Source organism: Carassius gibelio, chromosome B15 (genome assembly GCF_023724105.1).
Source record: "Carassius gibelio isolate Cgi1373 ecotype wild population from Czech Republic chromosome B15, carGib1.2-hapl.c, whole genome shotgun sequence".
Lineage (NCBI taxonomy): Eukaryota > Metazoa > Chordata > Actinopteri > Cypriniformes > Cyprinidae > Carassius > Carassius gibelio.
The window spans coordinates 11638578-11658190 of NC_068410.1; the positions used below are offsets into that span (position 1 = coordinate 11638578).

At 40.6% G+C, this 19613-nt stretch overlaps 3 protein-coding genes across 26 annotated transcripts in view; 2 read left to right on the plus strand and 1 right to left on the minus strand.

Moving 5' to 3' along the window:
- The window catches only part of LOC127972693 (multidrug and toxin extrusion protein 1), a 30875-nt gene extending 16421 nt beyond the window's left edge, over positions 1-14454 (plus strand). The window contains exon 19 of one of the 2 annotated variants that reach the window (XM_052576397.1): positions 14311-14454. The gene's annotated coding sequence lies outside the window, so the exon portion shown is untranslated. Of the gene's footprint in view, positions 131-14310 lie in introns of those variants that run through there. The other variant, XM_052576398.1, reaches the window with a different exon arrangement.
- LOC127972695 (multidrug and toxin extrusion protein 1) overlaps positions 6-19613 on the plus strand; it is a 21659-nt gene continuing 2051 nt past the window's right edge. For 2 of the 19 annotated variants that reach the window (XR_008157137.1, XR_008157138.1), the window contains exons 1-17: positions 7-271; positions 826-927; positions 1043-1111; positions 1609-1757; positions 1872-1914; positions 2033-2077; positions 2168-2265; positions 2339-2436; positions 2989-3102; positions 3310-3377; positions 3453-3561; positions 3665-3740; positions 3929-3998; positions 8636-8768; positions 8858-8952; positions 9055-9135; positions 9530-10791. Coding sequence is in view for 16 of the 19 variants with exons in the window: in XM_052576409.1 (XP_052432369.1) it covers positions 131-271; positions 826-927; positions 1043-1111; positions 1609-1757; positions 1872-1914; positions 2033-2077; positions 2168-2265; positions 2339-2436; positions 2989-3102; positions 3310-3377; positions 3453-3561; positions 3665-3740; positions 3929-3998; positions 8636-8768; positions 8858-8952; positions 9055-9135; positions 9530-9820 (1782 nt within the window). In the remaining 3 variants the exon portion in view is untranslated. Of the gene's footprint in view, positions 272-825; positions 928-1042; positions 1112-1608; positions 1758-1871; positions 1915-2032; positions 2078-2167; positions 2266-2338; positions 2437-2988; positions 3103-3309; positions 3378-3452; positions 3562-3664; positions 3741-3928; positions 3999-8635; positions 8769-8857; positions 8953-9054; positions 9136-9529; positions 11556-15150; positions 15253-15367; positions 15437-15933; positions 16083-16196; positions 16240-16357; positions 16403-16492; positions 16591-16663; positions 16762-17312; positions 17427-17639; positions 17708-17782; positions 17892-17994; positions 18071-18259; positions 18330-19202; positions 19336-19424; positions 19520-19613 lie in introns of those variants that run through there. The other 17 variants (XR_008157136.1, XM_052576409.1, XM_052576400.1 and 14 more) reach the window with 17 other exon arrangements.
- Positions 11640-19613, minus strand: part of slc47a3 (solute carrier family 47 member 3) — a 19082-nt gene continuing 11108 nt past the window's right edge. The window contains exons 15-17 of one of the 5 annotated variants that reach the window (XM_052576421.1): positions 12447-12541; positions 12299-12341; positions 11640-12215 (exon numbers count right to left, since the gene is read on the minus strand). In XM_052576421.1, the coding sequence (XP_052432381.1) occupies positions 12001-12215; positions 12299-12341; positions 12447-12541 (353 nt within the window). In that variant the 3' untranslated portion in view covers positions 11640-12000. The remainder of the gene's footprint in view (positions 12216-12298; positions 12342-12446; positions 12542-19613) is intronic. The other 4 variants (XM_052576420.1, XR_008157140.1, XM_052576419.1 and 1 more) reach the window with 4 other exon arrangements.

The following is a 19613-nucleotide window of genomic DNA, read 5'->3' on the forward strand; positions in this document are numbered from 1 at the left end:
TTAATCAGTAAGCCCTCAAAGGTGCTGAATGCAGACCTGAAGAAAGAACAGCAGTAGAAGGGTCCCTTACAGTCTCTGAAGCAAAGCCAGGCCTCTTACAGCGTCTTCAAGGATCACTACTGAGAAGATCATGGACGTCTCGAGTCCCAGAACTGATGCCATGTCAGTGGAGCCCAGTGCCAAGCTGTTTTGCTGTGGTTTTGTGAGGCGTTGCATCCCTCTGGTGTTTAGAGAAGAGCTATACCACATCCTGCGCATGACTGGACCCCTGGTGAGGAGTCTGTCACATACACATCATGATGATGTGCTATGCTTTTTTTGTATGTATAGTAGAGAGCTGGCAGAGAAATGCAGCCGCTTACACAAAAATGATCCATTACTGAATAGACCATGATCTGTTTTGGGTACAGTTTGTATTATTTGCATATGACTGTATTATATTATATTTGTATCATATCTTCATGCATGTCCATTTGAATATAAATTAATCCTGGATGAGTTGATTCTTGATTGTTAAATGCATCCATAATAATGTATATGTCTTGTGTCTGGCATAAAATAAATACTGTATAAAGAAAGATGCCTATCATGAATAAAATGAATGTCATGGATATTTCCAAAAGAAGATCAGTTGAAGAAATTGGTTTTATTTCACTTCACAGATGTGCTTTATTTTATTTTTATTTATTTATTTATTTATTTATTTATTTTATTTTATCTTTTTTTTTTGGGGGGGGGGGGGGGGATTTTCACAGCCATTATCCATGTGAGTCCAGAACTTTCTTCTTCACCTTGTGCTAAATCCTTTTTTGTTTGTATTCTTAGCTTGTGTGCCGGTTCCTGAATTTTCTCCTTTTCTTTGTGGTGACGATGTTTTGTGGCCGCCTGGGGAACACTGTGCTGGCGGGTTATGCCATGGCCTCAGCTGTGAGTCGGTTCGATTCAAAATTTCTGCAGGCCAATATGTGTCATGGACCACATTATTAAGATGTCCAATGTAGTTATAGAGCATTAAGCAAAATGTGTTCGATTTGTTTTTCAGACAATAAATGTAACGGCTGCAGCGACGGGGTTGGGACTTGCTTTGGCATGCGACACTTTGGTATCACAGGTGTGTTTCATACACGAATATCACTCCAACTGCTTAGTAAAATAATAAACCAAAAGCCTGAAATGAAAAAAAGGAATGAAAGGACTGCCATGAATCACACAATGATTTGACAGTAATGAAAATTATACTGAGGGATTAAACATGTTTAATGGCTTGTATTGTTGTTTAACAACATACCGGCTGTTCAGCTGACAAAATGTCTTTCCGAAACCTTTCAGTGGACAAAAACTCCATGAATAGTTGTGAACATTTTTATCTATTTGTTTTATTAAGTGCTTGCTTCTAGCCTTAATAGATAACTTGTCTTGTTAATGTTAAAATACTTCAGACACATTAGAATGCAAATTATTCTCAATTGTTATATTCAAGCATATTGTATGATGTCTTGCATACCTTTTAAAAAAGGTATTGTCCCAGTGGAAGTTTTGTACCTTGCTTTCTGACAGTGAATGCTAAAATAACGAATAGCTTACGACCGTCTTTCATCTTCCCCTCAGACATTCGGGAGTAAGAACCTTCTCCATGTAGGCGTCATCCTGCAGAGAGGCATCCTAATTCTGACGCTCTTCAGTTTGCCATGCTGGGCTTTGCTTGTGAACACCCAGCCTCTCCTTCTCTATCTGGGGCAGGACCCCGAGGTGGCCAGGTGACCGGCACACCCTTTCTGAACATACTTGAATCGATTTTGACTGTTGAATGCTTAAACTGATCATAGATGCACTAGAGTACACTATAGAGATGGACACTTTCTCTCTCTCAGGATTGCACAGCTGTATGTGGTTGCATATGTGCCAGCAATTCCGGTAAGGTCCACTAATGGATAATTATGTATTGCATTTCCAGGCACACATGAACTCATATCAAATAATTATTTGTATACATTGCTGTTCATCCTCATTCTGTCCCATGTCTATGTCACAGGCCATGTTTCTGTATCAGCTGCAACTGTCATATCTTCAGAACCAGGTACATGAAATGATTTTTTAAGGAAACTAACAACTTAATAACCGGATTCAGTTGTATGTTGATGGTGTCATGCTCATGAACCCTCTGTAGGGAGTGATCAAGCCTCAGATGTATGCATCTGCAGTTGCCAATGTTGCTAATGTGATAGTGAACTACTTTCTGCTGTACTGGTGGGATTTTGGAGTCTAGTGAGTATGAATGTTTTCCATATTATTATGTCTTTGATCTTCAGTATTTACATATCGTTCTGTTAACTTTTAGTGGGTCTGCCGCTGCAAACAGCTTTGCTCAGGTTTTTAACTGTTTTGCCCTGTTTTGGTTCATCCGCTGGCAGAGGCTCCATGAAAACACTTGGGGAGGTGAGTTTTGTGGATGTTACCTTGAAACTGTGGTTTGCTAAGCTACTGTACTTGATTTGCATAATTTTAAACTACCTAGTCAGGCTACTTTTTGTTACTTTAGTCTTGTTCTGGAACAAAATAACGCTTTGAATGCAGTTTAAGGCTGAACCATTTTCCTACAGTATTCGGATTTAAGCATATGACATCGTTTGGAATTATTCAATTCACTTAATTGAATTAGACTTTTCATGGCCATCTACTAGGAGTCGACACTGGAGTAATTATTGCTTATATATAATCTTCTGCACATGGCAGAGAAAATACGAGGCTATTAACTAAATTGAATAAGACTTTCCAAGACAATAAACTGAATCAAACTAAGGCTTCACACTAAAATGAATCTCTCATAGGAAGGTTTTGAAGAGCGTTTTTGTCTGTTCAGCTTGTTGAGCTTGTTACTGGACAACCTGCACAATTTAAAGAACATAACCTTTCGTATAGCTGAAAGGTTAGTATACTGGCGCTACATTTACTTATTACTTTCTTACTGTTTTCCTTTTCCTCTGAAAGGGTGGTCTTTAGAAGCATGGCAGGATTGGGGGTCCTACATGAAGCTGGCCATTCCCAGCACACTGATGACCTGTTTTGAATGGTGGATCTATGAAGTTGGAGGCTTCTTGGCAGGTACAGTGCATGGTTATAATAGTGAACTAAAACCATAAAAATACAAAAAATAAAAACAAATGTAAAATATAGTATATCAATAGTGATAAAATAACTGGCATATTCACAGAACAGACAATGAATATGTTTGTATACTTAACTAGTTTTACTTTAGTTTTTTTTTTCATTGACTCTTTCCTTCATGAATAACTCTCCTCTTCCCATCAGGAATGCTGAGTGAGGTGGACCTGGCTGCTCAACACGTGGTTATCATGCTGGCGTACATCAACTACATGGTGTGTTTGGATGATCTTTGCCTTTTCCTTTTCATGACGGTGCTGTTTTTGTTCACCCCCTTTCTTATATGCCAGATCCCATTAGGAATGCAAGGTGCAGCGTGTATTCGTGTGGGAAACGCGCTTGGTGCTGGGGAAACAGCTGCTGCCATCCTCACCAGCAAGGTGTCTCTCATCAGTGCAGGTAAAACATTTGATATCAATCATTCGCAAGCCTGTCATAACACTTAGACAGTTATATGCAGCACCGGTTGATGTCATGTAAACACATTCATTTTGTTCCTAAGCTGTTTTAGCAATCTTTCAAGGTTTTGTTCTGGGCTCGACAAAAACAGTCATTGGCTACATATTCACTTCCGATGAGTAAGCCACTTATCTCATTATTTCAAGCACCAAAAAAAAAAAAACTAAATTTTTGTTGGCATATGTACACATTAACAAATCTGTAAACACTCCATTCTTCAAATTTAAAATTTAGATTAAATAGAAACAATGTCAACAACAGCTGCGTTTCAGTTTTCAGCTGGTTTTGTGATGTCTGTCATATTTAGGGCTATAGCGGAGCTTGTGTCTCACCTACTGAACATCTACTGCCCTCTTCAGTTCTTTAATGGAATACTGGTGAGTTCTTTAACTGAATTTTTACCAGTGACAGTATATAAAGGGAGGAGAATGGACCACCTGTATTGAAGTGTATTGAAATGAATGGGAGAATCTGTAATGCAGAATTATAGTGGTGTAGGAATAAAAGTCCTTCCTTTAATTTTAAAGTTAAAACTTTTTAGCATGAATTGAACTAAAGAAGCCCAACTTATAATGCCTTTGTTGCAGTGTTATTTTAGTATCGAGATAGTATCACAGTTTTTAAATTTTAAGTTAGATTTTATATTTTTAATTGTTTTATATTTAGTGTTTAAAATGTATAAATAATATATTTTAATTATAGATTCAATAAAAAAAAAATCATGTTTTTGTTAATTTTTACTTTTTTGTTATTGTTTTAGATTTATTTTTTTGTCGTGTTTTTTAAAAATGTATGTATATTTTTATACATTTCTATTCATTAGTACTTAATTATTTCAAGTTGAACAACAAAAAAAGACTGAATTAACTGAAATTAAATGTTTTCATGTATTTGTGCCTGTGTGCTATTACTGTATTAAAATGAATATTCAAGTGAAGTCACCTTTATTTATAATATGGCATGTTTTACAATACAGATTGTTCCAAAGCAGCTTTACAGTGTTAAACAGGAAGGACAATAGTTAACAAAGTTAAAGTCAATTCACTGTTGATTCAGTGATGTCATCATCCAGCTCAGTTCAGTTCCTCTTCAGGAACTCGAGCTGCGTCAAAAGCGCTTTGGGGAACGCGCCCAGCGTGCGCGACTCTGAATATCGTGTGAAATCAGACCAATGGAAGAGCGTGACGTCACCGGCGGAGTGACGTAAGCGACCAGGAAGCTATAAAAGCACGTGCCACGCAGCTGGCGTCAGCTTCGCGTCTCTCAGCAAGCGCTCTGTGTGTGATTGTCAAACTGTTTGTCTGTGAGTCTTATTTACTGTTGTCTGTCCAGTTTAAGAGCTCCTAGACAATGCCCAAAAGCAAGGCGAAAGTTAAGCATTCTGGCGATTCCAAATCGCGTTTTAGGCTGTGTGTTCCTCCCTGCCCGAGATATATAACGGGTGGGGATACACACAACCTTTGCGTGGTTTGCCTGGGTTCGAAGCACGCCGAGTCGGCTCTCGAGGGGGCCGACTGCCCGCACTGTTTGCGGATGTCGGTGCGTATGCTTCGTTCCCGGAAGGCCCTCTTCGAGGAGGGGGCCTTCGCCAGCGTTCCCCGCGGTGCTGGTCCCGCTTCTGCTGAGGCAGAACGGCGGCTGCACTCGTGGGGTTCGCAAGTGGATCTGGTGGAGGGAATGGAGACGGGCCAGTCCCTATCTCCTTCCACTTCTGCCAGATCCGGCACCCAATCCCTAGAGTCGGAAGCACGCTCAGCGGTTCCTTCCACTCAGGGAGAGGGGTCGACGCTTCGCCTCTCTTCCTCCGAGGAGGAAGTTGATGTGGAGTCGCTCGACAGGGATTCGCCACCCCACTCGCCGCAGTATGAGGAGCTCTTGGAGGTGGTTACTCGCGCGGTGGCCAAGCTAAACATCGATTGGCCCACCGAGAAAGCAGCTGAACCGCAGAGAAGCAAGCTTGATGAACGCTTCCTGCGCGCGAGTCAGCCACCTCCCAGCCGGGGCCTGCCATTCTTTCCCGACCTGCACGATGAGATCTCCAGGTCGTGGAAACGCCCATTCTCAGCCCGCCTCTACATCCCCTCGTCAGACTACTATGGGAACGTAGTGGGGATGGGAGAGCGCGGTTATAGAGCGATGCCCCGGGTGGAACAGACGCTCGCGAGCTATCTGTCCCCCGGTGCGGCGTCGTCTCTAAAGGCCTCGGCATTGCCCTCAAAGCCACTAAGAACAACTTCGGCTTTGGTGGGCAAAGGGTATGCGGCAGCAGGTCAGGCTGGTGCGTGTCTGCACACCATGGCGGTGTTACAGGTGTACCAAGCCGATCTGCTCAAGGAGCTAGATGAGGGAGAGGAGATCAAGTCCCATGATATCTCTGAGCTAAGAAGGACCGCTGATCTCTCCCTCCGCGCCACCAAGGAGACCGCTCGAGCGATTGGGCGGTCCATGGCAGCTATGGTGGCCGCGGAGAGGCACTTATGGTTGACCCTGTCTGATATGAAAGAGCGGGACAGGGTCTGCCTCATGGACGCCCCGATCCAGCCGACTGGCCTGTTCGGCGACGCAGTCAATTCTGTCGTCGACAGGTTTCAGGAGGCCCGCAAGCAAGCGGCGGCGTTCCATAAGTTCCTCCCTCGTCGCTCCCTCGGGGCATCTGGGCGGGAGATGCCCCAGCCGCTCCCTAGCTCCTCGTACCGCGAGGCTCAGAAGCAGAGCGTCGCCTCTCGTGCTCCTCCGCGTCGGGAACGAGAGTCTCGACGACGCTCTCGGCCGAGGACTTCCCAGCCCAAACAAGATCTCAGGGCGGTTATTGAAGCTAAGAAGTCCTCGGCCAAGAAACCCTGACGCCAACAACCCAGGGTTTCAGAGGGCAGCCTCTGCTGGGGTAGAGCGGTACACACCGCAGTACACGGTGCCCGTCTCCCCTCAGCGCCCTCTGGGGGCCGGTCTGCTAACCCTGCCAGTGATCCAGGGCGCAGCAGGTCCCAGCGAGCATCGCTCTCAGTATCTTCCGCCCGTGCGCGTAGCGGGGCTGAGACGCTCGCCGCCCCTGCGGGGGCCTCTTACACCAGATATCAGTCTCGCGAGACTGATTCCCTTAGTAGATTATTTAGCAGCGTGGAAACTACTGCCAAATGTATCTCGATGGGTCCTGCACACAGTAGAAAAAGGCTACCGCATTCAGTTCGGCTCCGTGCCGCCAGTATTCAACGGGGTCGTTCAGACAGTAGTCGGCCTCAGGCAGGGTCTGGTTATGGAACAGGAGGTGAAAACCCTATTAGAGAAGGAGGCCATCGAGGTGGTCCCTCCTCAAGACAGGGAGTCCGGATTTTACAGCCGGTATTTCATAGTTCCCAAGAAGGATGGGGGGCTGCGTCCGATTATAGACTTGAGGGTCTTAAATCGTTCAGTTATGAGACTAAAATTCAGAATGCTCACAATCAAGCAAGTTCTAGCACAGATCAGGTCCCAGGACTGGTTTGTCACGATAGATCTCAAAGACGCATATTTTCATATATCCATCCTTCCACATCACAGGAAGTTTCTGAGGTTCGCTTTCGGGGGCGAAGCTTACCAATATCGAGTACTTCCCTTCGGCCTTGCACTCTCACCCCGCACGTTCACATTCTCTCTAGTTCATCCAGCTCCTCTGGGACTGGGCGCTATGGTACAGACCTGGCCGAGGCTTCGTCTGTACGCATTTCCCCCTATTGCTCTGCTCCCGGGAGTTCTGGCGAGAGTACGCCGGGACGGGGTCCGTCTGTTGTTAGTAGCCCCGTTCTGGCCGGGCCGAGTATGGTTCTCAGATCTAGTCTCGCTCCTCGACGGCTCTCCGTGGGAGATACCGATCAGGACAGACCTCCTCTCGCAGGCGCAGGGTACGATAATTCACCCTCGCCCGGAGTTGTGGAAGCTGTGGGTGTGGCCCCTGAGGGGGCACAACTTTTAGCAGCCGGTCTCTCAACCGAGGTTGTTGAGACCCTTCTCCAATCCAGAGCTCCCTCAACGAGGAAACTGTACGCCCTGAGGTGGAAACTCTTCACCTCATGGTGCAGAGACCGCCAGCTAGACCCAGCAAACTGCCCGATTGGTACAGTTCTGGAGTTTCTACAGGCTAGGCTCTCTGCAGGGTTGACCCACTCCACGCTGAAGGTTTACGTGGCGGCTATTGTGGCCTACCACGCCCTTCTCGATGGCCAGTCTTTGGGAAGACACCCCTTAGTTACACGTTTCCTCCGCGGTGCGCTGAGGCTGAAAGTCGAGGCTATCAACGCTTCCTTTGAGTCCTCTGGTCGTCCCCCGCTGTCGGGAGCCAAGGCTCACTCTACCCGGGGTATGGCGGCCTCCAAGGCCTTCTTAGCAGGTGTATCCATGCTGGACATCTGCAACGCTGCGGGATGGTCCACGCCCTCCACGTTTGTCAGATTCTATGGCCTAGACATGCCAGTCACTCCAGGCGCTTCAGTCCTCCTGACCTAAGCTGTGCTCTTCGGATACACACTAGGCAGGGGTTTGGTAGTCTGGCGGCGTTGGTACTCGTTCCCCAAAGCGCTTTTGACGCAGCTCGAGTTCCTGAAGAGGAACGTCTCTAGGTTACGTATGTAACCCTAGTTCCTCGAGGGAACGAGACGCTGCGTCTCGGAGCCATACCCCCCGGCACCCCTGCCGGCGCTTGCTGGTACTCGAAGCTGACGCCAGCTGCGTGGCACGTGCTTTTATAGCTTCCTGGTCGCTTACGTCACTCCGCCGGTGACGTCACGCTCTTCCATTGGTCTGATTTCACACGATATTCAGAGTCGGGCACGCTGGGCGCGTTCCCCAAAGCGCTTTTGACGCAGCGTCTCGTTCCCTCGAGGAACTAGGGTTACATACGTAACCTAGAGACGTTCTCTTCAAACAGTCAAGCAGACAATATTGGCAGAAATTAAGTTTATATTATATATCATCTTTGTTGGTTTGTACGTGTGTGTTTGTGTACATTACAAGTTCCTGTCCTACAGTTTTTTTCTTTCAGTGTGTTGGCATGGGCATTCTTCTTGGCACAGGGCAGCAGAAGATAGCCGCTATTGCTAACCTCTTTGGCTACTACTGCATTGGACTCCCATCAAGCATTGTTCTGATGTTCACCGCTAAATTACAAGTTGCTGGTTCGTCTAAATGTGTCATAATGACTCTTGTCACAATTACTGGTGTTTGATTAGAGTGAACCTTTTAATATCTACAATTATTTATTCAGGCTTTTGGCTGGGCCTCCTCATTGCAGTATTTTTGCTAGCAATTTTTTTCACTGTGGCTATTTTTAAATTAAACTGGAAGAAAATGACAGAAGAGGTAGGTATATCAGGTCTATTAAAACGGCACCTTTCTTCTAATTATACTCCTCAAGATCATGTGCTGAGTTGATGACTAAAAGAGCTTCTTTCTCTTTTAAAGGCAATTGAGCGTACAGGAAAGAGTTCAAATGAAGCGGCAAATAGAGCAATGACTCCGAACAATCGCGACAGCTTCTACCAGGTGGTGCTCAATGCAGAGCTATTTTTTTCTGTCTTTGTTGTTTTATTTTAAATAATCAACAAAAACTAGAAGTTTAATGCATTAAACAATAAAATAAAATAAAACAATAATAATAATTACAACATGCTAAGAAATTAATGCATTCAATGATCTCTGCTGATTTGTAGATTCATACATACAACTTTTAAAGGGATGGTTCACCAAAAATAAAAAAAAATTATTTGCTTATCCTCATGTTGTTCCTATGATAACTATCTATAAGTTTATTAGCATTTTACAGAAGAGATTAAGACTTTATGAAGAATTTTCAACAGTTGTGTCCATATAACGAAAGTTGGGGTCAAAACATAATTGTACCTCATTTATATTGTGTTGACAGAAAAAATGCTTCTAGTTTCAGAATGGGAATGGATACGTGGTTGTGAGCTCTCAAGACCAGGATGAGGGGCTCAACCATACTTTGGTGCACGATGGGCCAGACGTGACTCAAGTGGAGGAAAAGCCCTCAGTTCTGCTCTCTACCTCTCAGCTGATCCTCAGGAGGGGTCTGACCACCCTCGCTGCTCTTCTCATCCTAGCTGCTGGGATAGCTGTCCATCTCACTGTGCCTTTACCTGAGGTGTCTTATGGTGCAGGTGCAAATTTTACTTTGGACTCAAACTTTACCACAGTCACTCCCATCTAGTCCGTGAGTATCGTTTGAAACCTGGGCCTCAGATAGATTCACCGTGAATATCTCTATGCTGTGAACATGAGAGGTAATGAAGAAATTGTATTGAATTAGAAAAGCAGAAGCATCTTCAAATTGATCTCAGGCTGTATATTGTGACCTAGACATGTTTATATTTTATTCTGTGTGCACTTGCTTTGTCCACAGCATTAGGCCATGTAGTAAGAAAATCGAGCAGCTTAGCAGGAAAAGGTCTGTTCCCCAGTAACACAGTCATATAATCTCTTCCGTTGACATTTCTAGTCAGGCAGCTGGAGAAATGCTGAGAAATATAATGGAAACTCGAAGCAAATGTTGTCAATTGCATGCGGGACCTTCCTAAGGAATCCTGCCTGCCTATATTGAGGGGTTGCTCAAACAGAACATGTTTTTGTGTTTAAAAGTGTGAGTTGTAGGCTAGTCGAATAAAAAACAAAAAAATAGCATGGTCTAGAGACATGCTTTTTAAAAGTTGAACTTCGCTTAATTTAAGCACCACACTTTTGGAATTACATATCATGTGCAAGGTCCTGTGAAAGAAACAAGGGGCTGTTCACTCAGAATACACTTATGAAATCCACTGTGCTGCTTTTTACAGTTGTTTTCTGTGTAAAAAATGCAATAGATGGGCATGTTTCAACATAGCATTCTAAAAACACAGTGTTTAAGTTAAAAGAAATTCAACTTCATATTTAGATCATCCTTTTTCCAATCATATTTTGTCCGTCCGAAATACTAACGCTCCATCCTAAGCCTACTAATATATCTTCACATGTCGATATGCCTCTCCACAGCTCTGCTGTCACATTTTTTTTTGCTAGCTTGTTATACTGTATGTAAATGTTCAATCCACCTATAGGCCATTAAAATTAACTAATCATGTGATTTTTCCTGGTTAAACAGTCTGACGTGATTGTGACTCTGGGCTGTTTTCAGATAAGTGTCAGGTGTGGAAGGTTCAGCTAGTTCAGCTGCTGGGAGCAAAGAGTAATATTAAAGGGGTTGTGTCATTTGAACTGGTAAAGTCAGTGACATCATTTGAATTGAACAAGACATATAAAAAACACACATGCCCTGTGCTGAGCAGTTAGATATTATTATTGTAAAAAGTTACATTTAATTCATACTTTCAAATAGCTGCAAAAGATTGCACATAGCTGACTTAGAGCAGCTTATCACAAATGAAATCCCTGGGTCAATAAATAATTTTCCAATTACATAGAGTGTCTGGGATTATTTTTCTATATCAGCTATATTCAAAGCCAGGTATATAAAGAAAACACATGCTAGATCCTTGCATGTTGGTCCAGTGTGAAATCATAATTGCAATGTGGCACGGTCTCAGTCTACACGAAACTAATGTTTTCTTCCATATTGCAACATATGTCTGAGTTTAATGTTTTTGAACCAAAAGAAAAAAAAAATGTTGGGTGGGACTTGATTTTCTCCATTGGGAACTGATTGGATCATTATTGTTTGCTGAGGCTGAGATCTTAATGACTGGTTTTATGTTTAAATTAATTTTATGAGTACACATGAATTACATGCATAACAAATCATTTATAATAAAAACTGCATTATTTTATTAATAAGGATACTGAATTTTAATTTCACGGTGGCTTTCTCTATCTACTTTTTTGCACCAGCATGCAAAAAGTAGATTTTACTGCATTTCAACTTTCAGTCCATGAAATAGCATTCACTTAAAAAGGTTCCTGAAATGTTTGTCATTTGTGTTTGTGGCAAAATGTTAGCTTAATATAAATTCATGAGATGATAAAGACGTGAGAGCATGTGGGACTGAGAGCATAGCCTTATATGCTGGATTTATTGCAGGACTCGGGATTGTACAAGTCGTTTTTGTTTGAGTAAACAACATATTAAAAAATAAATAAATACAAAAGGAGTAAGTACAAAATGACATGGCCAATGTCATGTAAACAAAACAGTGAGTGGATATTTAATGCCTGGACAATGACTGACATCCCAGAAAGTTGCTCTGCTTTGTGCCTGACATGCCTCTTCTGTCCTGTAGATACAGTACAAAACACACTGGTTGCTTTTGGGTAGCACCCAGACACGCAATAGCTGGACTCTTTATCTGCTTTAAGACACTCTAACATTTCCCCAGTACCAATCCTTCAGCTGTTCTAACATCATCTCTTTAGAAAGAACCTAACGGAGAGTCCAGCAGCTAGGAGCGCAAGCATAGTTGCCAGAGCCAGACCGCGGCGCAGCACTAACACACTCAATGGCAGCTGCACCCTCACTGTAGCAACTAGTGTTGCAGTCTCCTCAATTACTACCCCATCCATGTCTGTGGTATTATTCGCATCACAGCCTTCAATATATCCGCCATCCTCATGCGCACCTGTCAAGAAAATGACCCTTATTAGCACGCCTCATTAAATAAAATGAGACTTCTTGAGTTGTTAGTCACAACTAACATATTACCATCATCCGCCCCTCTCGTCAGTACACCAGCCCTGATCTGTGCCTGGGACGTGAAGAGTTCATCAGTAGATCAGTCAAAAGTTTCACTTAAGTGCACTGTAAAAGGACTAAATCTACTTTTAATGGAAGGAAATTCTATATTCCTCACCTCTTCAGAGGCTTTCTTCCAGTTAAGTTTGAGAAGAAGGGCGATGAGGAACACTGACTGAAGAAAGACGGAAATTAACAGACCAGTCCACAGACCTTGAGAAGATTAGAGGAATGGATTACCGTATTTTCCAGACTATAAATCACACTTTTTTTCATAGTTTGGCTGGTCCTGCGACTTATAGTCAGGTGCGACTTATTTATCAAAATTAATTTGACATGAACCAAGAGAAAACATTACCGTCTACAGCCGCGAGAGGGCGCTCTATTGTGCATGAGTCCCTTGTTTGTTCTGAACAGTTAAACTGAAAATTGAAAAAAAAAACTGAAAAATCTTTAAGCTCCTGCAGATTCTTCAGTTTTCCAGTATCTTTGCATATTTGAACCCTTTCCAGCAGTGACTTTATGATTTTGAGATGCATCTTATCACACTGAGGACATTTGAGGGACTCAAACACAACTATTTAAAAAGATTCAAACATTCACTGATGCTCCAGAAGGAAACAAGATGCATTAAGAGCTTTTGAACATGATGAAGATGGCCAAATTTGTCTTATTTTGTTGAAATATAATTTTTTTCCATTTAGTTCTGCCCTTCGTAAGCAACAGAAGATACTTGTATGTTTCCCGGTACACAAATTAAGTACAATTTACCTTGATCTTCAAATTCCAAAAGTTTTCAGTACTAAATAAAAAATAACATGCATTTAATATGATCTCTCTTATTTTTTGAAAATTACTCATATTTTCACAGATTCTGCAAGGGGTGCCCAAACTTTCGATCCCCACTGTATATGTAAGAATTATAATAGCAATTTTTTGAGCTATATAGTATTTTCATTAAAAAATGTAATACTTTAACAACTGTATTTACAACCCATAAATATAATGATTATATTTAATATAGCCAGTATTGAGTTTAATATTTATAGTTTAGCGTATTTAACAGCAGACTTCTACCTCAAACTATGTAACCCATGCCTGAGTTACAGCTGCCTCTAGCTCCACCACAACAACGTTACTTTGAAAAAAGCTTTACATATTACTTATTATTACTTAAATTAATGACTTATTGTGTCACAGCTTGGTGAATCTTTACTAGTGGAGTGTTCTCTGGAATACACGTGAAAACTAAACAGAAAATAAAAGTCAGTTATTAACCTGTTAAATGTCACCCCGTCCCGTATACGGGATGCCTACGTTGACTATACTATATTACAATCAAATCTAATCTAATCTTGACAAACTATATATCGTCATCATCAGAAGTTATATATCACTTGAAAACATAAAATCTCAAAATTCATCCTTCAAAACCCATTTTAAAATCAGACATTGCATTACCATGTTTGATGTTCCATTTACATGGTAATGCAATGTCTGATTTTAAAATGGGTTTTGAAGGATGAATTTTGAGATTTTATGTTTTCAAGTGATATATAACTTCTGATGATTTCTAAAATGTGATAGAGAAAAAGGCAACGAGGAAGTCTTTTTTTTAAACAAAGGTCAAAGCTCCTTTTGTAATGTAGATTTCTGAGGGTGCACTCTTGTCATAAATTCATCTATTACTTTTGCTACATAATGTTTAACAAAAAATATTGGTAAAATATATATTTGGGAGTCTTAGACCTTTCCAACGATATATAGTTTGTCAAGATTAGATAAGATTTGATTGTAATATAGTATAGTCAATGTAGGCGTCCCGTATACGGGACGGGGTGACATTTAACAGGTTAATCATCTTGTAATAAGATTTCAAAAATAACTGATTGATCTTGTGAAAAAAATCTATTGTCAGGATTGCAAACATCCTCCTCCCATCCTGTGGATTAAATCAAAGCTTCTCGTTGTCTTCACCTCAGTTAATCAGTAAGCCCTCAAAGGTGCTGAATGCAGACCTGAAGAAAGAACAGCAGTAGAAGGGTCCCTTACAGTCTATGAAGCAAAGCCAGGCCTCTTACAGCGTCTTCAAGGATCACTACTGAGAAGATCATGGACGTCTCGAGTCCCAGAACTGATGCCATGTCAGTGGAGCCCAGTGCCAAGCTGTTTTGCTGTGGTTTTGTGAGGCGTTGCATCCCTCTGGTGTTTAGAGAAGAGCTATACCACATCCTGCGCATGACTGGACCCCTGGTGAGGAGTCTGTCACATACACATCATGATGATGTGCTATGCTTGTTTTGGATGTATAGTAGAGAGCTGGCAGAGAAATGCAGCCGCTTATACAAAAATGATCCATTACTGAATAGACCATGATCTGTTTTGGGTACAGTTTGTATTATTTGCATATGACTGTATTATATTATATTTGTATCATATCTTCATGCATGTCCATTTGAATATAAATTAATCCTGGATGAGTTGATTCTTGATTGTTAAATGCATCCATAATAATGTATATGTCTTGTGTCTGGCATAAAATAAATACTGTATAAAGAAAGATGCCTATCATGAATAAAATGAATGTCATGGATATTTCCAAAAGAAGATCAGTTGAAGAAATTGGTTTTATTTCACTTCACAGATGTGCTTTATTTAATTTAATTTAATTTAATTTAATTTAATTTAATTTAATTTAATTTAATTTAATTTTATTTTATTTTTTTTTGGGGGGGGGGGGGTATTTTCACAGCCATTATCCATGTGAGTCCAGAACTTTCTTCTTCACCTTGTGCTAAATCCTTCTTTGTTTGTATTCTTAGCTTGTGTGCCGGTTCCTGAATTTTCTCCTTTTCTTTGTGGTGACGATGTTTTGTGGCCGCCTGGGGAACACTGTGCTGGCGGGTTATGCCATGGCCTCAGCTGTGAGTCTGTTCGATTCAAAATTTCTGCAGGCCAATATGTGTCATGGACCACATTATTAAGATGTCCAATGTAGTTATAGAGCATTAAGCAAAATGTGTTCGATTTGTTTTTCAGACAATAAATGTAACGGCTGCAGCGACGGGGTTGGGACTTGCTTTGGCATGCGACACTTTGGTATCACAGGTGTGTTTCATACACGAATATCACTCCAACTGCTTAGTAAAATAATAAACCAAAAGCCTGAAATGAAAAAAAGGAATGAAAGGACTGCCATGAATCACACAATGATTTGACAGTAATGAAAATTATACTGAGGGATTAAACATGTTTAATGGCTTGTATTGTTGTTTAACAACATACCGGCTGTTCAGCTGACAAAATGTCTTTCCGAAACCTTTCAGTGGACAAAAACTCCATGAATAGTTGTGAACATTTTTATCTATTTGTTTTATTAAGTGCTTGCTTCTAGCCTTAATAGATAACTTGTCTTGTTAATGTTAAAATACTTCAAACACATTAGAATGCAAATTATTCTCAATTGTTATATTCAAGCATATTGTATGATGTCTTGCATACCTTTTAAAAAAGGTATTGTCCCAGTGGAAGTTTTGTACCTTGCTTTCTGACAGTGAATGCTAAAATAACGCATAGCTTACGACCGTCTTTCATCTTCCCCTCAGACATTCGGGAGTAAGAACCTTCTCCATGTAGGCGTCATCCTGCAGAGAGGCATCCTAATTCTGACGCTCTTCAGTTTGCCATGCTGGGCTTTGCTTGTGAACACCCAGCCTCTCCTTCTCTATCTGGGGCAGGACCCCGAGGTGGCCAGGTGACCGGCACACCCTTTCTGAACATACTTGAATCGATTTTGACTGTTGAATGCTTAAACTGATCATAGATGCACTAGAGTACACTATAGAGATGGACACTTTCTCTCTCTCAGGATTGCACAGCTGTATGTGGTTGCATATGTGCCAGCAATTCCGGTAAGGTCCACTAATGGATAATTATGTATTGCATTACCAGGCACACATGAACTCATATCAAATAATTATTTGTATACATTGCTGTTCATCCTCATTCTGTCCCATGTCTATGTCACAGGCCATGTTTCTGTATCAGCTGCAACTGTCATATCTTCAGAACCAGGTACATGAAATGATTTTTTAAGGAAACTAACAACTTAATAACCGGATTCAGTTGTATGTTGATGGTGTCATGCTCATGAACCCTCTGTAGGGAGTGATCAAGCCTCAGATGTATGCATCTGCAGTTGCCAATGTTGCTAATGTGATAGTGAACTACTTTCTGCTGTACTGGTGGGATTTTGGAGTCTAGTGAGTATGAACGTTTTCCATATTATTATGTCTTTGATCTTCAGTATTTACATATCGTTCTGTTAACTTTTAGTGGGTCTGCTGCTGCAAACAGCTTTGCTCAGGTTTTTAACTGTTTTGCCCTGTTTTGGTTCATCTGCTGGCAGAGGCTCCATGAAAACACTTGGGGAGGTGAGTTTTGTGGATGTTACCTTGAAACTGTGGTTTGCAAAGCTACTGTACTTGATTGCCTAATTTTAAACTACCTAGTCAAGCTACTTTTTGTTACTTTAGTCTTGTTCTGGAACAAAATAACGCTTTGAATGCAGTTTAAGGCTGAACCATTTTCCTACAGTATTCAGATTTAAGCATATGACATCGTTTGGAATTATTAAGTTCACTAAATTGAATTAGACTTTTCATGGCCATCTACTAAGAGTCGACACTGGAGTAATTATTGCGTATATATAATCTTCTGCACATGGCAGAGAAAATACGAGGCTATTAACTAAATTGAATAAGACTTTCCAAGACAATAAACTGAATCAAACTAAGGCTTCACACTAAAATGAATCTCTCATAGGAAGGTTTTGAAGAGCGTGTTTGTCTGTTCAGCTTGTTGAGCTTGTTACTGGACAACCTGCACAATTTAAAGAACATAACCTTTCATATAGCTGAAAGGTTAGTATACTGGCGCTACATTTACTTATTACTTTCTTACTGTTTTCCTTTTCCTCTGAAAGGGTGGTCTTTAGAAGCATGGCAGGATTGGGGGTCCTACATGAAGCTGGCCATTCCCAGCACACTGATGACCTGTTTTGAATGGTGGATCTATGAAGTTGGAGGCTTCTTGGCAGGTACAGTGCATGGTTATAATAGTGAACTAAAACCATAAAAATAAAAAAAATAAAAACAAATGTAAAATATAGTATATCAATAGTGATAAAATAACTGGCATATTCACAGAACAGACAATGAATATGTTTATGTTTGTATACTTAACTAGTTTTACTTTAGTTTTTTTTTTCATTGACTCGTTCCTTCATGAATAACTCTCCTCTTCCCATCAGGAATGCTGAGTGAGGTGGACCTGGCTGCTCAACACGTGGTTATCATGCTGGCGTACATCAACTACATGGTGTGTTTGGATGATCTTTGCCTTTTCCTTTTCATGACGGTGCTGTTTTTGTTCACCCCCTTTCTTATATGCCAGATCCCATTAGGAATGCAAGGTGCAGCGTGTATTCGTGTGGGAAACGCGCTTGGTGCTGGGGAAACAGCTGCTGCCATCCTCACCAGCAAGGTGTCTCTCATCAGTGCAGGTAAAACATTTGATATCAATCATTCGCAAGCCTGTCATAACACTTAGACAGTTATATGCAGCACCGGTTGATGTCATGTAAACACATTCATTTTGTTCCTAAGCTGTTTTAGCAATCTTTCAAGGTTTTGTTCTGGGCTCGACAAAAACAGTCATTGGCTACATATTCACTTCCGATGAGTAAGCCACTTATCTCATTATTTCAAGCACCAAAAAAAAAAAAAACTAAATTTTTGTTGGCATATTTACACATTAACAAATCTGTAAACACTCCATTCTTCAAATTAAAAATTGAGATTAAATAGAAACAATGTCAAAAACAGCTGCGTTTCAGTTTTCAGCAGGTTTTGTGATGTTTGTCATATTTAGGGCTATAGCGGAGCTTGTGTCTCACCTACTGAACATCTACTGCCCTCTTCAGTTCTTTAATGGAATACTGGTGAGTTCTTTAACTGAATTTTTACCAGTGACAGTATATAAAGGAAGGAGAATGGACCACCTGTATTGAAGTGTATTGAAATGAATGGGAGAATGAATGCAGAAGTATAGGAGTGTAGGAATAAAAATCCTTCTTTTTAGTTAAAAGTTACAACTTTTATCATGAATTGAACTAAAAAAGCCCAACTTATAATGCCTTGGTTGCAGTTTTAAAATTTTAAGTTATATTTTATATTTTTAATTATTTTATATTTAGTTTTTAAAATGTATAAATACAATTTTATTTTAGTTATTTTATATGTATTTTAATTATATTTTCAATAAAAGAAATCATGTTTTTGTTCATTTTTAGTTTACTTAAATCGTTTTAATAATTTTTTTGTTTTGTCATGTATTTTTAATGGCTGTATATTTCTATAAATTTCTATTCATTAGTTCTTAGTTATTTCAAGCTGAAAAAAAAAACAAAAAAAGACTGAAATAACTGAAATTAAATGTAAGTATGTATATGTGCCTGTGTGCTATTACTGTATTAAAATGAATATTCAAGTCTTTTTATTATAGTCATATTATAACCTTTATTTATAATATGGTACTTTTTTTACAATACAGATTGTTCCAAAGCAGCTTTACAGTGTTAAACAGGAAAATTGTGTGTTGATAACGCAGAAGGACAATATTTAACAAAGTTAAAGTCAGTTCATTGTTGATTCAGCGATGTCATCATCCAGCTCAGTTCAGTTCTCCTCAAACAGTCAAGCAGACAATATTGGCAGAAATTAAGTTTATATTATATAATATATCATCTTCGTTAGTTTGTACGTGTGTGTTTGTGTACATTACAAGTTCCTGTCCTACAGTTTTTTTCTTTCAGTGTGTTGGCATGGGCATTCTTCTTGGCACAGGGCAGCAGAAGATAGCCGCTATTGCTAACCTCTTTGGCTACTACTGCATTGGACTCCCATCAAGCATTGTTCTGATGTTCACCGCTAAATTACAAGTTGCTGGTTCGTCTAAATGTGTCATAATGACTCTTGTCACAATTACTGGTGTTTGATTAGAGTGAACCTTTTAATATCTACAATTATTTATTCAGGCTTTTGGCTGGGCCTCCTCATTGCAGTATTTTTGCTAGCAATTTTTTTCACTGTGGCTATTTTTAAATTAAACTGGAAGAAAATGACAGAAGAGGTAGGCATTTCAGGTCTATTAAAACGGCACCTTTCTTCTAATTATACTCCTCATGATCATGTGCTGAGTTGATGACTAAAAGAGCTTCTTTCTC